General features: G+C 36.9%; 1 protein-coding gene across 7 annotated transcripts in view; it reads right to left on the bottom strand.

Moving 5' to 3' along the window:
• The window catches only part of Cnot2 (CCR4-NOT transcription complex subunit 2), a 93,455-nt gene that overhangs the window by 33,205 nt on the left and 40,216 nt on the right, over positions 1-20,034 (bottom strand). For 4 of the 7 annotated variants that reach the window (XM_048418560.3, XM_048418562.3, XM_048418565.3 and 1 more), the window contains one exon: positions 6,644-6,766. The exons of 2 other annotated variants lie outside the window; for them this stretch is intronic. In XM_048418560.3, coding sequence (XP_048274517.1) covers positions 6,644-6,766 — 123 coding nt within the window. Of the gene's footprint in view, positions 1-6,643; positions 6,767-14,996; positions 15,055-20,034 lie in introns of those variants that run through there. One more of the 7 variants, XM_048418561.3, reaches the window with a different exon arrangement.

Genomic DNA, 20,034 nt, shown 5'->3' with positions numbered 1-20,034 from the left:
ATAAATGTAGGGATGCAGTGAGATTCTCAAAACCAGGGTTGGGGGGCAAACGACTCGCCATAGTGTGTGACGTTAAACATCACTTTCTACACTGAAAATACTCAAGTTATTAAACAGTGCATTTCAAGAACATAGCAGCTTAATGAAAATTAGAAATGTACCCTGGCAAAGTACCAACTATCATTAAAAGATCACAAAAAATTTATGTATTTTAAGTGCTAAAAGCTAATCATAAAAAATGAATTTCTCAGAAAATACATAAAACCTTAGACCAAGAAACAGATTACGCTGCACAATGTAGAGTAAGTAGAAATACCCCAGTTTCACAGACTCAAAGACCGGTAAAACGTGGAAAAAGAGAAAATGTTATCTGTAGTATGATGACACTATCGTCATTCTGGTTTACCATGTTCCCAGTTCAAAAATACACTATGCAACACTCATCTCTCAAGACTCTACACTGAAGCCAAACAACATAATAAAAACTTGTAGAAGCAACTCAAAGAATATTAATCGCCTTAGTTATTTATTCTAAGTTCTTAAATGGCCCCTTTACCTGTTCCTAATGGTGTCAATCCATTAGAACTTTGGTTGTTGGCTTGCAACGGGATGCCACTATGCAAGCCAGGCCGACCTCAGTCCAGCCCCTCTTCCATTCATCTCCCAAGGTGGAAAGCTCCAGAACTACATCTTAAAAGGTATTTTCATTAACAATAGATACAGTGACATCTGTGACCAGTAACTATCTCCAGCATTAAGTCCTTCGTCTCCTCTATGCTTTCTAATGACGATGACTTCTTGTGTCCACTCTCGTCAGTACATACATCTGCTATCATTAAACCTAACTTACAAAACATTAAACAAAATCTGGTGGTGGAATTAAAATTTTAAAATAAAATTTCTCTAACAAGTATTAAAAATAAATAAATTTAAAATTATACTATGGTCCAATTTACTTAAAAGAATGGTGGTACTATCTCTACTTCCTTTGAGTAAAAAACTGTTAGCTTTTGACTGTATCTTATCTACACAAAGAAGGAGAGAAAGTATATTCATGCATGTATATGCATAGACTTAAAGAAATATTTAAAATTAATAATCAATGGTTTAAAAGAAATGATACCAATGAAATCAAACAGAAACAAAGGAAACAAAGACTAAGAAGAGGCAATACTACTAAAAGGAAAAAAAGAGAAAGGGAACAGGAGAAAGTAGAAGACAAAAATAAAACTGTTTAAAAAAAAATCACAAAACTTGACAGCTTATGAACCAGATACGGTAAAACAAATTTACATATATAACCTTTAAAATGGTAAAATAATGAATTTTCAATACTACACACCAAGGATGAAAATGCTTTTACTGAAAAGAAAAAAGGATGGTGTGTGTGTGTGTGTGTGTGCGCATGAGAGAGAGAGAGAGAGAGAGAGAGAGAGAGAGAGAGAGAGAGAGAGAGAGAGAGAGAGAGAATGAGAATATATCCCTGGACAGTGCTAAAGTGCAAAGTTATAGAAAGACACAGAAGTGGTTCTAGCAATGTTCCCACTGGAAAGGCTCTAGATGCACCAACACCAAATCTGTATAGCAAGGGCACTTCCACATAGTCACCCAAATCATCTCTCAAAACAGCATTTTTCAATCCTCAAACTTACTTTTAAAACCACATACGTGTGCATGCGTGTATAAACACACACCAAGAGATTATCAGTAATTCGAAATTCTAAATTCAAGCTCCCCCCCCCCAAAAACAACCCAAAAGTTGAAAAATCTAAAAAAAATTACCAGTCTAAAGAAAGTTTTAGAACTTGTTGGGGTATTTGGGATTTTAGGTACTTCTAGCCTGGAGTATTCTGGATTAAGAAATACTTAATCCATATGTTAATCTGATGATTAAACATTTTATAATTATTTTGTAGATAGTGAAACTGGATGCTTCATAGATGTCATTTTCCCATCATTTTATATTTTGACATTAAAATATTGTTTGAAGATAATACAATTGCTATTCTATCTTTTAAAATTCTAGAAATTACCTGACAATTAATTCCAACTATTTTGGAATATACTTTGCTTTATTTATACTTACACAGTGAGTTCCAAACCAACCAGAGGCACACAATGACCCTATCTTTAAAAACAAAGAAACCAAAAAACCTGACATACGCACCCAGCCCATATCTCTATTAAAATGTGAAAGATACTTTTAAAGATTTTTAACAATCTATGTGTCAATAAATGTAATTTTCAACAGTATCTACTCCCCTTCTCTTAAATGAAAACAGAGCATATATTTTCTAACTACTACAGATTCTAAGAGGATGGCTCTAACAAGAGGGACAAAATTCTTGCCCCTGCTAAGTTTAAATTCCAGTGGCTTAAACAATAACCAGGCACTTGCAGGCACTGATAAACGCTATGCGTTTTTCTAATAAAGTTTTAAAATTTTCATCTTTATTGCTTATTTTGTGTGCATATGTATACATGTGTGCCTGCATACATCCCAGAGCTCTCAAACGGAGGTTTACCATTTGTAGGAGGTTAGTTCTCTCTGTCCACCATGTGTGTCCAAACTCAGGTCATCAGCCCATGTGTGGGCAGCAGGCACTTTACCAGTTGAATCATTTCCATGGCCCTGATACTATAGATCTTTAAAATGCAGAGAATTTAAGAGACCATGGGCCAGTTACATACTACTGCACCTGTGTTCCACATGAGAAACTGAGATGCACAGAGAAGGCTTATTTTGCCCTAGGACACAACGTGTAAATCATGTAGCTGAAGTTTAAGTTCATATTAGATTTTCTACAACTCACATTCAGTCACCAAAGTGATTAAAAACACTTTATGGACAATGTCAATGATAAAGCCATCTTTAGTACCAGACAGTCAGTCGGTAAAGGTGCCAGCACGCATGTGAAAAGCAGGCACCCCCATGTAATACAATCCCAGTGTTGTGGTGGAGGAACCCTGAGGTTTGCTGGCTAGCCAGCCCTGCCTAATCTTTAAATCCAGGTCTCAGTGAGAGACTCTCAAAAAACAAGGTGATGGCTCCTGAGGAAGAATGACTGGAGTTGACCGCTGGCCTCCACAAGTAAACACATAAATACACTCCCGCCAAAAACGACCTCCTGCCACCACCCACCTCCCAAAACCCCGAAAGAGCAATATTCCGCTACTGAGCTACATTCCCAGTAATCCTTTTGAAAGGAGGTGAATATTGGTACTAGAATTAGTACTGCTGCACACTAATGAATACGCTTTCATAAAAAGGGATGCAGAAGACTATCCAAGATGTTAAAACACTCTATGAAGTCAAAGCAACTCAAACTGTTGTAGTCTTAATAGAGACTCAGTAGGATTTTAAAAACATGCTCGGGAGCACTGCAAACTTTTATATATTAAGGGGATCATCTCACTTGGCCATTAGTAAATATTCTAAAACTCGGAGATAAGCAAATTACCATCTATGAGCAAAATCCAGCACACTGCTAAGTTTTACAGAGTGCATGACTGACAGCAATTTTTAAATTATGGTTATGGAGCATCCTTCATTCTGTATCTCAGTCTACACAGCCAAGTTACTACCTGCTTTTTAAGAAAAAAGGTTCTCTGACCCATGATCTATAGCATAAATATAAGTGTATAATACCATAGAGCCCAAACGGTATCTGCCACCATAAGCCAGAGTATGTTCCTAACGGGCATAAGTTATAAATCAAGTTATGAGATAGAATAGGAAAGTCCTAGGGAATGTTCTAAATATACCCAAACCAGAAAACATTAAAAAAAATTCCTTGGGCTAGGGATGTGGCCCAGAGGTAGAGCACTTGTCTTGCATGTACAAGGCACTGTGTTCAATCTTCAACACACATGAAAGAAACAAAAAGCCACAAAATATTGGAAATTGTTTGCAGACACAATTTAACCTGATTTAAACATTACACAATGTAAACATATATTAAAAGATTACATGGTAATCCTTTAATATGTACAATTTTTGTTTTGTGTAGTATTTATTTTTAAAGAGAAAATTTGAGGAATCATTTTTAAGAAAAATGGTAAATACCTTTGTAATATAAAAACCATAAAGAGGAAATTTTGAGAAGATCCTTGTAGAAGAAGAACTCAACCACATCAGTGCTGAAGCATGTGAGATCACAGACACAAGCATTACAGGAACTACAGAAGGTCAGCAGCCATGTGGGAAAGACACATCACTGTGTAAATCTATGCACTAACATTTAGAAACACTTTAATATATGTACATTGTTTTGGTCTGAAGTGAATTGTCTGTCAAAGGCTCATGTATTTGAGCCCTTGGTCCTCAAATGAAGGCATTGTGTGGGAGCCTTGCTAGAGGAAGTGAGTTATTAGGAGCAGGCCTTCAAGTCTTATAACCAGGTCCCACTTCCTGTTCACTTTGCCTACTACCTGGTTGTGGATTGCTGTGATTAGCTGCCAGCCCCTACCCTCACCCACTGGCTCCTACTGCTACACCCTCCCTGCCAGGAAAGAATGCATCCCCTTGAACTCTGGGTAGAATAAACCCCCTACCTTACATTAGTTCTCCTTAGGCATCTGTCAGAGTGATGAACAAGGTAACATACATCAAAACAATGAACTTCTTTGGTTTATTTGCCAAGACTTATGAGCTGGTATTCTTAAAGGCACAAAGAATGCTAATGACAATAAAAGTTTTTACACACGTTCCGATGGAAGATGTCACCATGTTTCAGAAACTTGAATCATTCTAAGAATTTAAGAAAATATCTGAAGTATAAAATTAAAGTCCTAACAGTAAATTAGTCCTAACATGATTTGAGCTTTTCTGATCTATGTATCTATACTTTTAAAACTTACATAGTCTGCCTGTACTGTCTGCAGTATCAGAAATAGCAGCAATCTTCAGTGCCTGTTATATTGTTATCACCATTGTACAGGCAAGGAAATAAAGACTTTGAGACATTCTTGGTAGCAAGCAGTCAGGACACAGACTTATTTGTATTGCTTTTGAGTTCAAGTTCCTCATCTGCCTATTTTATTACTTCTTAATTTAGTGCCAAAAGTTTCATGAAGGGAAATATTCTGTCACTTCTATACTGTGAGCCCATGGGTGACGTGGCTATACTAATCCTGATTTAAAATCATAGTAGTGATCTTAGAAGATACACATTTCTTGTATTTTAAAGTTATTTTTATATGTATTTTATGGTCTTGCCTGCATGTATGTCTGTACATCACAGGCAAAAGAGAGCACTAGACTTCCTGGACCAAGTGTTAAGACTGTTAGGAATTGCTAGGAGTAGGAGCAGGGCCTCTCAATGCTCCTAACTGTGAGCATCTCTCTAACTCTGGCAGACATTTCTGTTATTCATTGTCTACATAAGCTCAATTTTGGATTTCTGTTTAAATCTTCACATGATCTCAACTAAACCCATCATCAGCAGATTTATCCCATTTCCCTACCATACTCGGCTTTCACTGTATATCCACAGTCAAACTATCAAATATCACACCCAAACTTTCTGCAACACTAGTGATGGAATCCAAGGCTTTGCTCATATGAGGCAACTGCTTTACTGCTGAGCTCCACTCCTAATTTTTAATCTAGAAAATCAACACTTAAATCATTCAAGTGTAAGTAATAATTCAACATAATTCACATCAAACAGCAAATATCTTCTCAGTTAAGAAACATTAAAAAACTAGGTGACATTACTTCATAAGGTTTTAAATGGCACACTAACAATAAAGCCAGAGCACATGTAACTTGGAGGGAAAACTGATGATTTGTTGCTAAAACAACAAAATTTTCAAATAAAAATGGTGATATGGGAATATGGATAACCAAGTCCTAATGTGAGCCTAGGCTTTAAATAAAAACGCGGACACGTTACAGTTATAGACTCAGAACCGAGAGCACTGGTAAGTAAATTAGGGAGTAGCAAATCCATAAACTGTTAAAAAGAAAGAAGAAGCTGAACAGATACAGAGGATCAGAATATTAACTGACTTGACTAAAAGGTATAATATACAAACCAGATTAAAATGATCTGAACAAATAAACTTATTTTAAAATATCCTACAAATCTGTTACCTTTCATGTGGAATGGATTACTGAGCTATTGGCCTTCCAAAGCGCAGATCTCTCTAGTATATAACCTACACAGTGGCAAAGACTTTCAACTGTACTGTCTGTAGCCGAGGAGAGACTTTTTTTACTTGCGGGCTAGAATTACAGTCATAAGATTACACAGTAAGGACAGTCTATTGAAACTTGCTATTTTATGTACCTTGAAATCTGTACGAATGTGTTCACTTATCTTTGTATGTGCACTTGCTTTATTATAAAAAAATACTTCCTATGAAACAAAAACCCCAGATTTCTTCAAAGTAACATTATTTAGGCCAGGTCTCTGAGAACTTCCTCTAACAACATTATCTAATCTCGGCTTAACCATCACAGGACACTAATGTTTCCCATTACAAGACAGGGCTTTTATCTTTGTGTCCCAAGGGGCTTACAACTATGCTCAGCACGGTCACTAAAGCACAGACAATCCCTAGAGTTCACATGCTCCTCTTCAGGGATCTAGAAACAGGCACAGGATGCTGAGGAAACACAGTGTAACTGATAACTTACATCTTTCTCTGACCGATGTGGGAACATAGAAGACTGGCTGTAGTACATGTTCTCATCATGGTAGTCGCTGTCCACCCCCTCTACAAACTTCTTTCTTGAAGCACCAAACATGCTGTTTGTCACCTAAACAAAAATATTACTTTCATCAAGAATAGTATTTTGGAAAAGTCCAGCTTTATTTCACCCGTATGGAAACAAAATGAGTACTACTATGATCCTGAGACAGAGTCACTAAGAGTGATGGGACTCGTGAGAAAGATGCAAATCTGACTACATGGTATCAGCTCCCACCCAGGCCCTAAGAGCAAGAAGAAAACAATTCTGTTAACTTTTATGAAACTAAATCACTTATTCTTGGGAGAAAAAAAAAAACCTCATAGCTCAAAATATAAATTTTCCAAAAACAGTTTTTTAAGTTTTAAATCTTCACACATATTACAAACATTAGTGTCTGTCAAGACATATTCACTTTCAATATTGTTTGTTTAAGAGCATTTTTTATTCATCGTGGGAAAGGCATTCTAAAATTTTATGCTAAGTCACAACTATCTACATATATAAAAGGATTAACTTAACATGATAGTATACATTTACAATATTTTATTTACTGCTTATTCTTTGGTTTTAAAGTTTTTATAAAAAACATTAACAATTATAACTTTACAGCAAAACTAGTAAAAACCTGTGCTAATTTTTAAGTTTATAAAACCATCAGCTTGCCAACAAGAAGTTTTTTGTTTTTTTGTTTTTTTTTTTTAAATAGGTTCTTACTATGTAGCCCAGATCGGCCTTGAATTCCTCATCTTTCTACCTCAGAGCTCTGGGATTAAGAGAATGTGTCACTTAGTCTGGCCAATGAGTCATTTAAGGCCATTATGTCTCCTCGCTCCTGCCAATATTCTGAAGCTTAGAGTAAACTGAAATGTCAACAACACCAGAGATTTAGAGAGACTTGAATAACATAGCTGCACTGTTCTAAGTATACTCACGTCAACTTTAATGTCTTACTTACTTGTGTCTATGGCTGTTCCTTCAAACAAGAACTAAATAATCTTAGAGAAGAACCACACATGCCTACCCACCAAGCTCCTAAATACTTTCTAAACATTCTCTAATATAAGGACAAAAAACCCATCCTTTCCTGGGTTTAATTTCAGAAAATGAAGAGTTACAAACATTTTGATCCAGTACATTAGAATTTTTATTTGTTTTGCAGACATTAAGAATGCACCTAATTCTATTTATAGGACCTTTGCTAATGAGCTCTAATTCTAAGAAAGAATAAACATGGACAAAAGCATGTATATCATACATAGTTAAATATTTAGGTCCCATTAAATTTACATACACAAATGAACTCAAAATGATAAAGTAAACTTTTCCTTGAAAATATTTACATAACATTATGATTAAAACCAATTCTAGATTCCTAAAATCCAGAAACTGAAATTAATTATATAGAATAAGTCACCATGTTTAATACCATGCAAATGAAATGTATCCTCAACTGTATTTTCTCACTGAGTGTGGGGGTTGTACATAGAGGGAGGGAAGTGGGGCAAGAGGGAGAAGGGAAGAGGTGGAGAAAATACATATTAATGAGAATACGAATCATTCTGACATGACTTCAATAACAACAAAATAATAACAGTCTCTGCTCCCCAAGGGGAATCCCGACAGGGTTAGGTACAGGAATAATATACTTCTGATCCATGGCAAGATAGAAAGAGGAGAAAGATATTATTACTTTTCCTTAAAGTTAGATTATTGTTAAAGAATGAGCCTTTGTTCTATACATAATGAGGGACCAGGGTAGAAAGCTGTTTTGGAATGAGTAGGGATAGTAAAAATGGAAAGAAAACAAGGAATAAAAATAAAAGTAGCAGCAGGAGAATAGCTGTAGAAAAAAACCCTTAAATTAAGAGACAAATCCCTCAGGGGTATGAGGGATTTATCATAGACTGCATTCAATGGTGAGTGTGAGAACTGAAGTCCAAGATACCCCAGGAGCTATACATCAAATAGAACTTTGTAGGCCTGTAGGCCTTTGGGTTTTACTCATGTGAGATATTTAAAAAAAAAAAAATCAAGAGTTAGTGTTAACTGGGGGAAGTTCAAAGAGTGACATTAATTTACCATGTATGTTTCGAAATGATTCTAAGTTATGCTGTGAAAGAATGGTCTATGTAGGACGGAAGCAGGAAGAAGAGTTAGGAAAGTGGTGAAGAAGGGTGATGGGTTAAGACTACAAAGGTAGCAGATCTGGTGAGTGAAGTGGCTGGATAAAGGACAAGCTCTGAACAAGAGCAGATAAGGATGGGTGGGTGAGTGTGGCATTGAAAAGAAAGTTATTTACATTCTCTTCCTGCAAAAAATAAAAGAGAATCTAGAAATCACATTCTACCAACAAGAAAGTATGTCAGTATTATAATGAAATTCCTAGCTATCTCATATAAATGAAAGTCAATTTTGTAAATAATTTTTTTTAAAAATTGTTTTTTGGGGTTTTTTTTTTTTTGGATTTTTCAAGACAGGGTTTCTCTGTAGTTTTTGGTGCCTATCCTGGAACTAGCTCTTGTAGACCAGGCTGGCCTCGAACTCACGGAGATCTGCCTGCCTCCGCCTCCCGAGTGCTGGGATTAAAGGTGTGCACCACCACCATCCAGCAAAAATATTTTTTTAAATTTAAATTAAATGTAAAATTAAGTAACATTCCCTCTTTCAATCAAAAATAAGGATTGTTACATTCTTTGATTAGGGACTTGCATTATAAATTGATTGACTCTTGATTCTTATACCAGATCATAAGAACAGAAGCATAAACATTACTCTAGGAATAATGTTACATATCAAAAGTAATATTTTTCATGGGGGAACATTTAATTAAAATATTTTCATCATTCTTTTGACTCCAGAGGAAGTTATATACTTTTTTAAACACACAGAAAGGTTAGCTTATACTAATATTCTCTACCAATCTCATTTTTCAAAAAGAATTTTATCTCACAAAGTAGTACAGAACTATGCTGGGGCAGAATGAAGTATATTAAGCTGGCTTGGATTTCTAATCGTATTATTTTATGACTTAAAGGCACAAAAACAACACAAATTCCTGCGATATTCTTGGCATTTAAGTACACCAATTCAAAGCCAAGTTCACTAAGTCTGAATAATTACAAAACAAATTTCAAAACTCTCAAGTTTAGACAATCTAACCAACAATTTCAGAGAAGATGTCTAAGGATGGCTGTGATGGAGAAACTGGGCAAGGCTTTAAGGTTTCTAAATAAGGGAAATAAACTAGAGTACTTTATAAATTTAATTAGGAAACATGCACATGGATTTTTACAGAACAATAAGCAAGGACAGGCAAAGAGAAAAAGTAGGACACATTAGCTATGTATACACCCAAGGAAGAGTAATACTAACACACAGCACGTCTTTCACTGAGATCCCCAGGGACCAACCTGCCTGGAGAACTAGCATGCTAGCGAATGCTGGGCTGGGCACAGAGCTCAGCCCTGAAACATCCTTTCCACGAAAGGAAACCTTACCTAGTAATAAATAATTTTGAACAATGATTTCAAAAACCTTTCTCACATCACAATGGAAGGTTCTAGCAGCATGTTTAAGCGCCGCCAAGCACTTCTACTCCCGAAGTATAACTTCCTCAACAAGAACAGACTTAAACTGATGTGCTAACTCATGTTCTTTTCCACTTGCTCCACACAGCCAGCAAGCGCTGCTTTCCCTCAGCTTTTATTCCTCCTGACATGAATCTTAGTTTATGTTCTAGAGGCTTACTACATGAACCCCAAGAAAAGTTGTGTTGAATGATGACAAAGCTTGAATAAAAGCTCTAGTCTTGAACAAGCTGACAATCTGATTAAAGATAAATTTGTGAATAAATCTGCAAATTCAAATACAAAATCATTTAATCTGTCTAAGGAAAAGTGAGTGCAGACAAAACTTTGATCATACAAACAAAAGTGGGAGAAGCACAACTTTGGACCAAGACAAAACACATCTACTAAAGGCTCAACAGTGAGAAAAACCTAGAAACAATGGAACATTCAGTACATCCGGGTGTTTTGGCAAACAATAATTCCAATACCAGGAGGTAGAAGTAGAAAGCTCTGGAATTAATTAAGGCCAGTTTTGGCTACATGAAGTTTTTGTATCAAAAACAACATCACCTCCCCCACCCCACAAAAAAAATTCCCCAACCCACCCAAATGAAACAAAACCCTTTCTACACAGCTAACAGAACAGGCTATGGAAGCAATAGTAGGTGAGAAAAGCAGGCCCTTCAGTGCTAAACTAACGGGGCAAGAGCACAACAAAGGAACGGAGTACCAACCTCTAGAGCTTGAGGAAAGTAAGCCACTCTTACACTTACTGAAATCCACGTGATCTCAACAACTAGCCCGAGCTAATCAAGCTCTAAATACTAACTGAAAGTCTCGACATTACCTCCAGTCACTACGAGCACAGGCAGTCCAATAGCATCCACAGAAGTATTTACCAGCCTGTTCTTCAAGCTCCTCAAATCTACTTTCCTCCATCCACACAATTTAATAGACAGTTTATGTTCATGGATCTGCTGATCAAACTCCTTCAACCACCTGCCCAGATAGATAAGCTTAAAAGCTCCATGTTATACATCTCCCTGACCTCTCCTCACAAAATCCTTCCTTCCACCATTTAATTACTGAAACACTTTCAGTTGCTCCAATTCCTTTCCACCTCAGCACCTTTGTACAAGCTGCTGTCTCTACAATGCTATGGCTCACTGTCTTCTTTGAAATTTTAATGCCAATTCTTAATCAGTGAGAGAAAGCAATTTATCACAACTGTAATTGTAAAATGATACTTTTATCACCCTGTATCAGGCAAAGTCAGGTGCTGCACACCTTTAATCTCAGCTTTCTGGAAGCAGACACAAAAGTCAGACAGATCTCTGCGTTTGAAGGGCCAGCCTGGTCTATATGGTAAGTTCCTGGACAGCTGCAGCTACATAGCGAGGTCCTGTTTCAAACAAACAAGGTGCCATCATTATAATACTATGAAGCTAACAAACAATTAGTATCCCTTATTTTGTATCTGGGAAAACTCAAGCAAGGTCACTTGCTCACTGATAAGTACATATAAGATGTAAGTATCTGATAAGTACATAGATAGGCTCTGATCCTAAACTAATTAGGTTTCCTTTTTACACACTATGGTGACCCACATTCAAACATAATTACAATTTATATTTTACTGTGTGTTTTCTTCATAAAATGTAAAGGGTGTAAGAGTAAGCATCAACATCATCAATAGGAAGGGCAGTCCTTATTTTGTAATTAACAACAGAGAAAGTGCGAGATACCACAACCAAGTTTATTATATCTGAAAGGTCACTGTAGAAGACAACGGTCTCTTCAACACTGATCATACCTATTTTAAAGAAACTTAGATTAATTTTAAGAGTAAAAATGTTTGAACAAACATCACTGTGTTAACTGCAGAGTAACTGCTGCTGCGTGCAGTGGTGTGCCCCCAACTTCAGGAGGCAAAGTAAGGAGGCCTGACTCTGACAAAAAAAGGCAAAATAGATCAACCACTGGGCTGAGGCTGGCGTTCAGTTGTAGGACTGATGATCAGCAAAGCCTTGGGTCTGACTGATTCCCAGCACTGTGGGACTGGGGGCGGGGGGTGAAAAATTACTCAGGGGAAACTTCAAGTAGAAAAAAAAAAACACAAAAATTAATATATACCAATTTTCCATATTCCAAATGTGAAATTTCTAGAGAGTAAATTTTACTGTAACCAAACTCTAACTTTTGTTATGAAGCTAATGATTCAAATGTTGTATGATAAATATATAAGACACATCTAGAAAGTGGAATAAATCTACGATGGCATCCCTTTCTTGGAGATTCTAGGTAGCAGTATGGGGTTTCCATAACAACATGCTGATGCTCGTACCCAGCATAAAATCAGTTAGCTCACAATGGTAATTAAAAGGTATCTATGGCTTGTTCCTACAGTGCCAGCAAGGAAGGACAGGCTGAGGCAGGACAGCTTGGGCCCAAGAGTTTATAGCACACCAAACCTATAAAGAGAGGCCTTGTCTGGAAACAAACAAACAAATAAGCAGAAAATAACAAAAACTGCAAGACAAACAGAAAGCACCACAGCCAGCACCCACACCCCAGGCTGGTCTTAGCACGTTTCACTGTTTCATGGGCACCAATTGCTTTCTCCTAGCTATGGAGTTTACATTGGCATTGCATTATCAAGTAAAAGCTAAACGTGTTAATGCATACAGGGCCTGAGAGAATGGCAAATCTGTCCCTTAGTGTTTAATGAGCATGTTGGCAAGTTACTCTGGTTGCTAATATGGAATTTAACTTAACTTGCCCTTTCAGTTCAATATACTCCACAAACATAAAAGTTCTCTCTTGTCTGCCAAAGTAGCGGGAAGGGGTGAAAACCACAACAAATGGTGATATTTATCTGACTTTACAAAGAAGTACTCAACTAGCTCTGGAACTATTCATGAGGAGTCTGCTAGATTAAGTCTTACTATGATAAGAGTGCCTAAATTCTAGACACTAAAACTACATGAAATACCCCGCTGAACAATATTATAGTCAAAGAAATTTTTGTTTAGCAACATGTTGAATTTTCAATTAGCTACTTTAATTTCCAATTATTACAAATAGTTCTAATATTATTTAATTCCTAAGATTCCTCCCAAATTTCAGCCAAAAATAAGTTAGAATTTCAGATACAAATTAATAGCCTAGAAATCAAAGCAAGACATGCCATATTTTTAGTAAATGTAAAATGTTCAATAAATAAGCAACGATAGGCTAAACAAATGACAGGGGAAGGATGCACAGGAGACTGGATGGTAATGTGCTTTGTTGAAAACCCAGGGCCCTGGCACACACCTGTGCCTACCATATTGGAGAATACATGTCTTAACAGTTCCAACACGGCATCTCCACACAGACACACCATAGAATGAATGTGTTCCTCCCAATTGTGTATGCGCTGGAAAGCACTCACCATTGTGCCTCCTCCTAAGAGGTGGTTTGATCTTGGTAAAGTGTTTTGTTTATTTGAATAAACTGATTTTGTGGGTTTTAATTTCTTTTTCATTTCTAGTTATCAGTAAAAGCCTTATAGGTCTAAATCTAACTTGTGAAACATAAAATACTTTAAAAGAAAAATATACCATTATAAAAATATACCATTATAAAATCACAGCTCTAATTATCTAATAATGCTAATCTACAAAAGGAAAGAAACGTGTATTTTTGAATTTAAAAACCACAAAGTTACTATTACTAAAGATACATATATTGTTAGTGGATCATCTATGCACTGAAGAATCAAGTTTAACACTGTAAGAAACTGAATTGAGAACCCATGCAGGAGATCCCAAATTTGAGCAGTACTTCCTCCTTAAATACAGAGTATAAAATTATAAAATATCCATGGAAGGACAAGTTAACAGCAGAGAAACTCCGAAGCTCAGGATACAAAACAATCCCTCTAAACAACAAAGAAACGTCCCGCTGCGAGTAGTTGAAGGCGTTTCTCAGAAGGACTGGGGGCAGACGGTCTGACACGCTGCTGAGGGATATGTATCTCTACAAGGCACTCAGAAAGCTAAAGCTTTAGAACTCAGGAAAGAGACAAACTACTAAAAAATTTACACTTGGGAGTCTGTAACGCCAACAAAATACTTTGTATTCCAGTAATCTATGACTCACAGATACTGGAAAAATGTCACCTATACTAGGTGGCATCAAGAATCTGTTTTTCCTGGGTTTCACCTCAGATGTCTTGCTGTATGCTCAAGAGTCTATGCACCTCATTGTGCGAATGACAGGGAACAGAAAGCTCAAAAGCACTGGCTGAACTGTGTGTAGATAGCATGCTCTAACTGCATACTACTTATTTTGCTATTGGCAAACCCAGAGGGCAGAATGTCCCAGCCCTCCTGTCACACTTTAGAGGAAGCATGCTCGAATTTCTCCCGTTACCTGCTTACCATCTCAGGGAAGAAGAAAGCACACTTAAAGCTAATGAAAGCTTAAAACCCGCCACCTCTTCATACTCAGGGCAAAAATTGTGGTCTTTGGATTTGCCTTTTTTCTTAGCTTTATTTCTGAACTTGTGTTTTCTTTACACTAGACTTTTACCTAATAATTTACAAAATAGCGTTATGAAGAAAACACACAAAAAAACATTTCTAAACTAACAAAATGACTCACTGGCAAGATGGCCCCATCCACCCTCAAAATATAGATGATAATACAATGTTAAACCCCAGCTTTCCCCACCATATACTCACCTGTGCAACTTCTTTCAACATTTGCTACTCTGGGGATTGGAAAGCTCAGAGCTGGAGGCTGAAGTGAAGAAGGAAAGGTTGGAGGGTGAGCCATGGCACCAGCCCCACACTAGGAGCTCCCCTGAGATATTACAGCAGGGTTGACACCATAGCTCTGAAGTTCAAACTCCAGCAAACGATAAGAAAGGAGTCCAACCAGAACATGATAAACGGTGGGATTCTTCTGCTCTTTGAAAAATAAGGAAATCATGCTATAAAGATCTGAATGTCCAGTTTCAACATTACGACTCCTGTTTATCTCTTCATATCACCCAACCCCAGAATCACTTTCAGACTGCTTCAAAATGCTAATTAAAACAACCAAAAAGGGCAAAGCTCTGAGGCATCTTGCACACTGTCCCAGAATATGCGAGGATAGGGCTTACCTGGCCTTCATGAACTAGAAAACTATGTTCAAACATGTTACCTTTCCACTCCTTACACACTCTAACGCTACACTCTCATCATGCTAACGTCAATCAACAGAAGGGAAGCTGGATTTTACAGCTGTAACTCCTACAATGGACCAGTGAACTGTTTAAAATGAGAGAACTTTTGGTTTAAGTATTTCTTGGGAAGAGATTAATTCAAGTGTTCTATGTTGAAAAAAAACAAAGACAACAACAAATAAGGACCTGTCCATAGGAGATTCACTTCAATCAAATCAAATGATAAAATTTTAAAAGATTTTTAAGGGAGTGAGGTGGCACACACTTTAGGTAGGAGGGTCACTGTGACGGAGGATGAGGTTATTCTATCAAATATTTAATTTATTCTCTTGGGAAAAGGCAGAGATAGGAACTGAGATCAAGGTCTTGCAATGGTAGGCAAGTGCTTTCACCTGAACTATACCTCACCTCCTAGTCCCTACTCACATTCATAGATGTGAGTACTTGTTTAATAATTTAAACACTAAGTGATTTAGAGATAAATGCATTCCATTATAGCCTATCCTGTGCTAGCAATATTTCCTTTCTACCACTGTCCTCCTCTCTTACTGTGTTCCTGCTACTCTGGCCCCTTGCTGTTCCTCACATACATCAGGTATGTGACCAGTTTAAAGATCTTGGTTCTTGCTAGGTCCTCCAGATACGGTATTCGTCCAGATACACCTAGCTTCTCTCATTTCAGCTGTCCAATCATTTCTGTCTACTTACACTTTTTTTTCAATTGGAGACTTTACCCAGTCCTTCTGTCTTTTGTGACATCGATGTCATATCATATACACTGGAGAATGTCTCAATTTTGGTTTAGATGTTTTTCATAACCAGACGGAAATTATGCATTTGAATGCGGTGTCACCAAAAAAATGTTCTGCCTTTCTCTAGTTCATTACATGTACTTCATGTATTTCCAGTACGAGTGAATATGATGCTATATTTATTCTATGAGGTTCTAGCCTTTAACTTGGTTAAGTTGGTACACCCTTGAGTTTTCCTACTTCTGCCCTTTAAAATAATGATGTTTTTATGTTGAATGAGCCAGAGAAGTTATTACATTGATAAATAAATAAGTGATTTATTTGCATATGATGGTTGCTTTGTACTGAAAGCAAACAAACCCTGAGGCATGATTAAAAAGCAAACTGCAATCTTATTTGGGACAGACAGGAAGACAGGCATAGTTCTTTAGCTTTTATCATCAAAGATTTAGGGTCTACAGAAGTAACAACATAACGATGACAACATTTAATGAGCGCGCGTCCAGACACTGCTGCAGCACTTACTGCTCCGCTGTTCTACGGCAATTTGCTTTTCTCTCGCTCCTTCTTTATTTGTTAAATTGAGTACTTTTACAAGGTAAATCTTCAGAAGATCACACTATTAAATGTGAACTTGTCAATGACTGCACATAATCAGCCCAACATGATATCAGAAGATAAGAATGGGAGGTTCTTCTTCTACCCATCACATTTTTAGAGAATTAGCACAGTACTTTTATCCCGGCAGAAAGGTTTTAAAACTTAACACACCACATAGTGTCCCGCATATGGTCTTTACATTTTTTTTTTTGAGAAAGTATCAGGTTTTCATTAAAAATTGTAACTTCAAGTAGGAGAATGAATGACAATTGTTTATGGTCCTATCATATACTGGAAAAAAAATGGAAGGAAGGAGTGAATTCAAAGGAATGGATGACAACTCGGAATTTATTTACCGATCTGTATATTTCTTTCTAAATGATCTTTTGTAAGTCCTGCTGTGATAGCTCTGTGTTGCACATTATACAGTGTCTTTTGCAACAGAAACCATCTAGGCTGCATGTAAATCTAGTCTCACTATTTAGAATGATTCATCTATCTTCTCAACTCATTTATCATTTCAGAGAAGAAAACCTTAAAACTGTTCGAACCAAGATGGACTAGTAGTAAGAATCTCTTCTCACACTTTAAAAATGGATAAAATACAGAAGCAAATGGATTGGTAATTCAAGGCCTGCTTGAGCCATACAGAAGACCCTGTCTAGAGTAAAAAAAAAAAAGAGGGAAACATATTAACAATAACTCTCAGGTACGGAGCCCAATAACGGCCTTTCCTGACTGACTGACTATGCAAGTTTGCCAGTGTAACAGAGGAACAGGGAGCCTGGTGGGCAGAGCCCACAGATCTGAGTATCAGAGCTCAGTCAGCGTCATAAAGGAAGCCAACCGAAAGCTAGGCAGGAAGAAGCTGCACAGGGAAACAGCTCAGGAGAACTAGAGGGGCCCAAAGGCTTTAGTGCAGTACTGACCAGCAAGAATGGAAAGGTGCCCTAAATGGTATGGGGAGTGAACCACCCGAGAAGAACCAAGAAACTGATCCTAAAGGCTCCACTGAAATAAATATACATCATTATTGTTCCCAGAAGCCATAGCAGAAAAACACTGTGATTCAAGGGATGAGTAAAGTACTCAGGAAAACACTAGCTTAGTAGTTGAAAAAAATTAGCCCTACCTAAAAGCTACTGTTTCTCTTTAATGAAATTTTTTCAAAAGGAAAATGGGCAGACAGAGGCAGAGACAAGAGAAAATTCTCATAAAGATCAAATGATTTCTAAATAATTTAACTCCACCCCCAGGAAACCTCAAGAATTTTAACACAAATACTAAATAATACATAAGACAACAAAATAAAACTACCAAGAACAAAAAATTATGCAAAGGAGCAGTAAAATAAAGAGTAGATAAAACATATAGGGAAAAGTACGATAACCAAGAGAAACATCCTAGTGATTAAAATGACACAGACGGCAGAACTAGTGGACAAGGACAATGACAGGATAATCAATGCTAAGTATACTGCTAGTATAATGCTAAGTATAATCAAAAGGAGGTAGAGAAGAAATCAGCATGCTAATCAGAACATGGAGACACCGCGGGTCAGAGACTCATTTAACAAAATATGAGAGGAGAAAAAGAAAAAAACTAGAGAAGTGAATCAGTAAATGAAGGGAGAGACTAAGGGCAATTTACATATATGTAATTGAGTCCCATGGAACAAAGCACAGAAAACATTTGAAGGACCAAACCAACAACAACCGCCCCCCCAAAACAAATGACAATTTGATAAAAACTATAAATGAACATAACAACTTCCAAGCACTTGAAGAAAATGATGCCATAATCAAAAGCATATATTTAAGATTATCATTGTGAAGTTCAAAGCCTTACTAAGGTCTACAGAGTTGAGTTCCAGGGCAGCCAGGGCTGTTATGCAGAGAAATCTTGTCTTGAAAAGATAAAATACAAAAAAGCAAACAAAAAAGATTTATCATAATAAGACAAAAAGTCTTATTCTTTAGTAGCAGACAAAGAAAGATACACAGAAACAACTAAAGCTAACAATCACAGAAGAAATAAGTCAGAAAATAGTAGCACACCATGTTTACATTGTCTGACTGGCAGACCGGCTGTGCCAGCAGAGGTACCTGACACTCTCCATCTGCCTGCTCCAGTCCCACGCCCCGGGATTACAGGTCTACGCTACCAGGCCTGGCTAGCATACTATTTTTTTAAACTCTAAAAGACAAACTACCAATTTTCAATTTCTTACTGAGCAAAAGTAGATTTTAAAAATAAAAGAAAAAAAAACAACATACTCAAACACGGGGATCCTAATAGAATTCATCACCACCAGATAAGTATTTAGAAGAAAACCCTTTGGAAAACCTTTTAGTATGAAGAAAATGATACCCCAAACAAAAACAAGAAGAAAACGAAGAGGTGAAATGGGGGAGGAAGAAGGAAAAAAGAGAAAAAGAGTAGAAACTGAAGAAAAATAGAAAAAAAGTCATCAAAGTATGAGTGATATTGAACAGCAGAAAACCATGATTACCCCATCCCCCAGCAATCACTAATAAAGTATGTAACAGAGATGTAAGATGTAGGAAGTGAAATTTCAGTTACACTCAGAAAACAAACATGGATGTATGGAAATACAACAGACCACTGAATCACAAAAAAGCTCTAGGAAATGCCCATCTATTCAACCAGTCTCTACTTACTGTTTTAACCACAGTCCAAGAGTATTCTCAGGTGGGAATATACAGACAAACATTTCCATAATTAAATATACTGCTGAACATGGAAAGGAAACAGGAAAACAGAGCACTCCAAAACATCTTAAGCACATAAATAAATAATTCGTATCACAGTAACTACATTCTCCAGTCACAAAAAGGGATTTCAGGAGAAATCAACAGAAAGGAACAAGAAAAACTTGATGCAAATTTGAGGCCAGCTGGGCTACAGTGATAACTTGCATCAAAGACAGCAAAGACAATTTATGAAAGGACAGCACAGGAGAAAGAGGAGTAAGGGGAGCAGGAAACAGAATGCAATTATCTCTGCAACCATTTCTTTACCTCACCCACACGTTATCTACATAAAATAATCACCACGCCAACATCCCATTTAATGGCGACAATCTAAAGCTTTACCCGTAAAGTGAGTAATAAGAGAAAGATTACAACTCCTCAACAATTTCTTTTCAGAAGCTTACCAGAAATACTCATCAACTTA

Source organism: Myodes glareolus, chromosome 26 (genome assembly GCF_982192425.1).
Source record: "Myodes glareolus chromosome 26, mMyoGla1.1, whole genome shotgun sequence".
In the NCBI taxonomy this organism is placed as follows: domain Eukaryota; kingdom Metazoa; phylum Chordata; class Mammalia; order Rodentia; family Cricetidae; genus Myodes; species Myodes glareolus.
The sequence above is the reverse complement of the archived record's forward strand: the minus strand, read 5'-3'. Positions and strand labels throughout refer to the sequence as shown.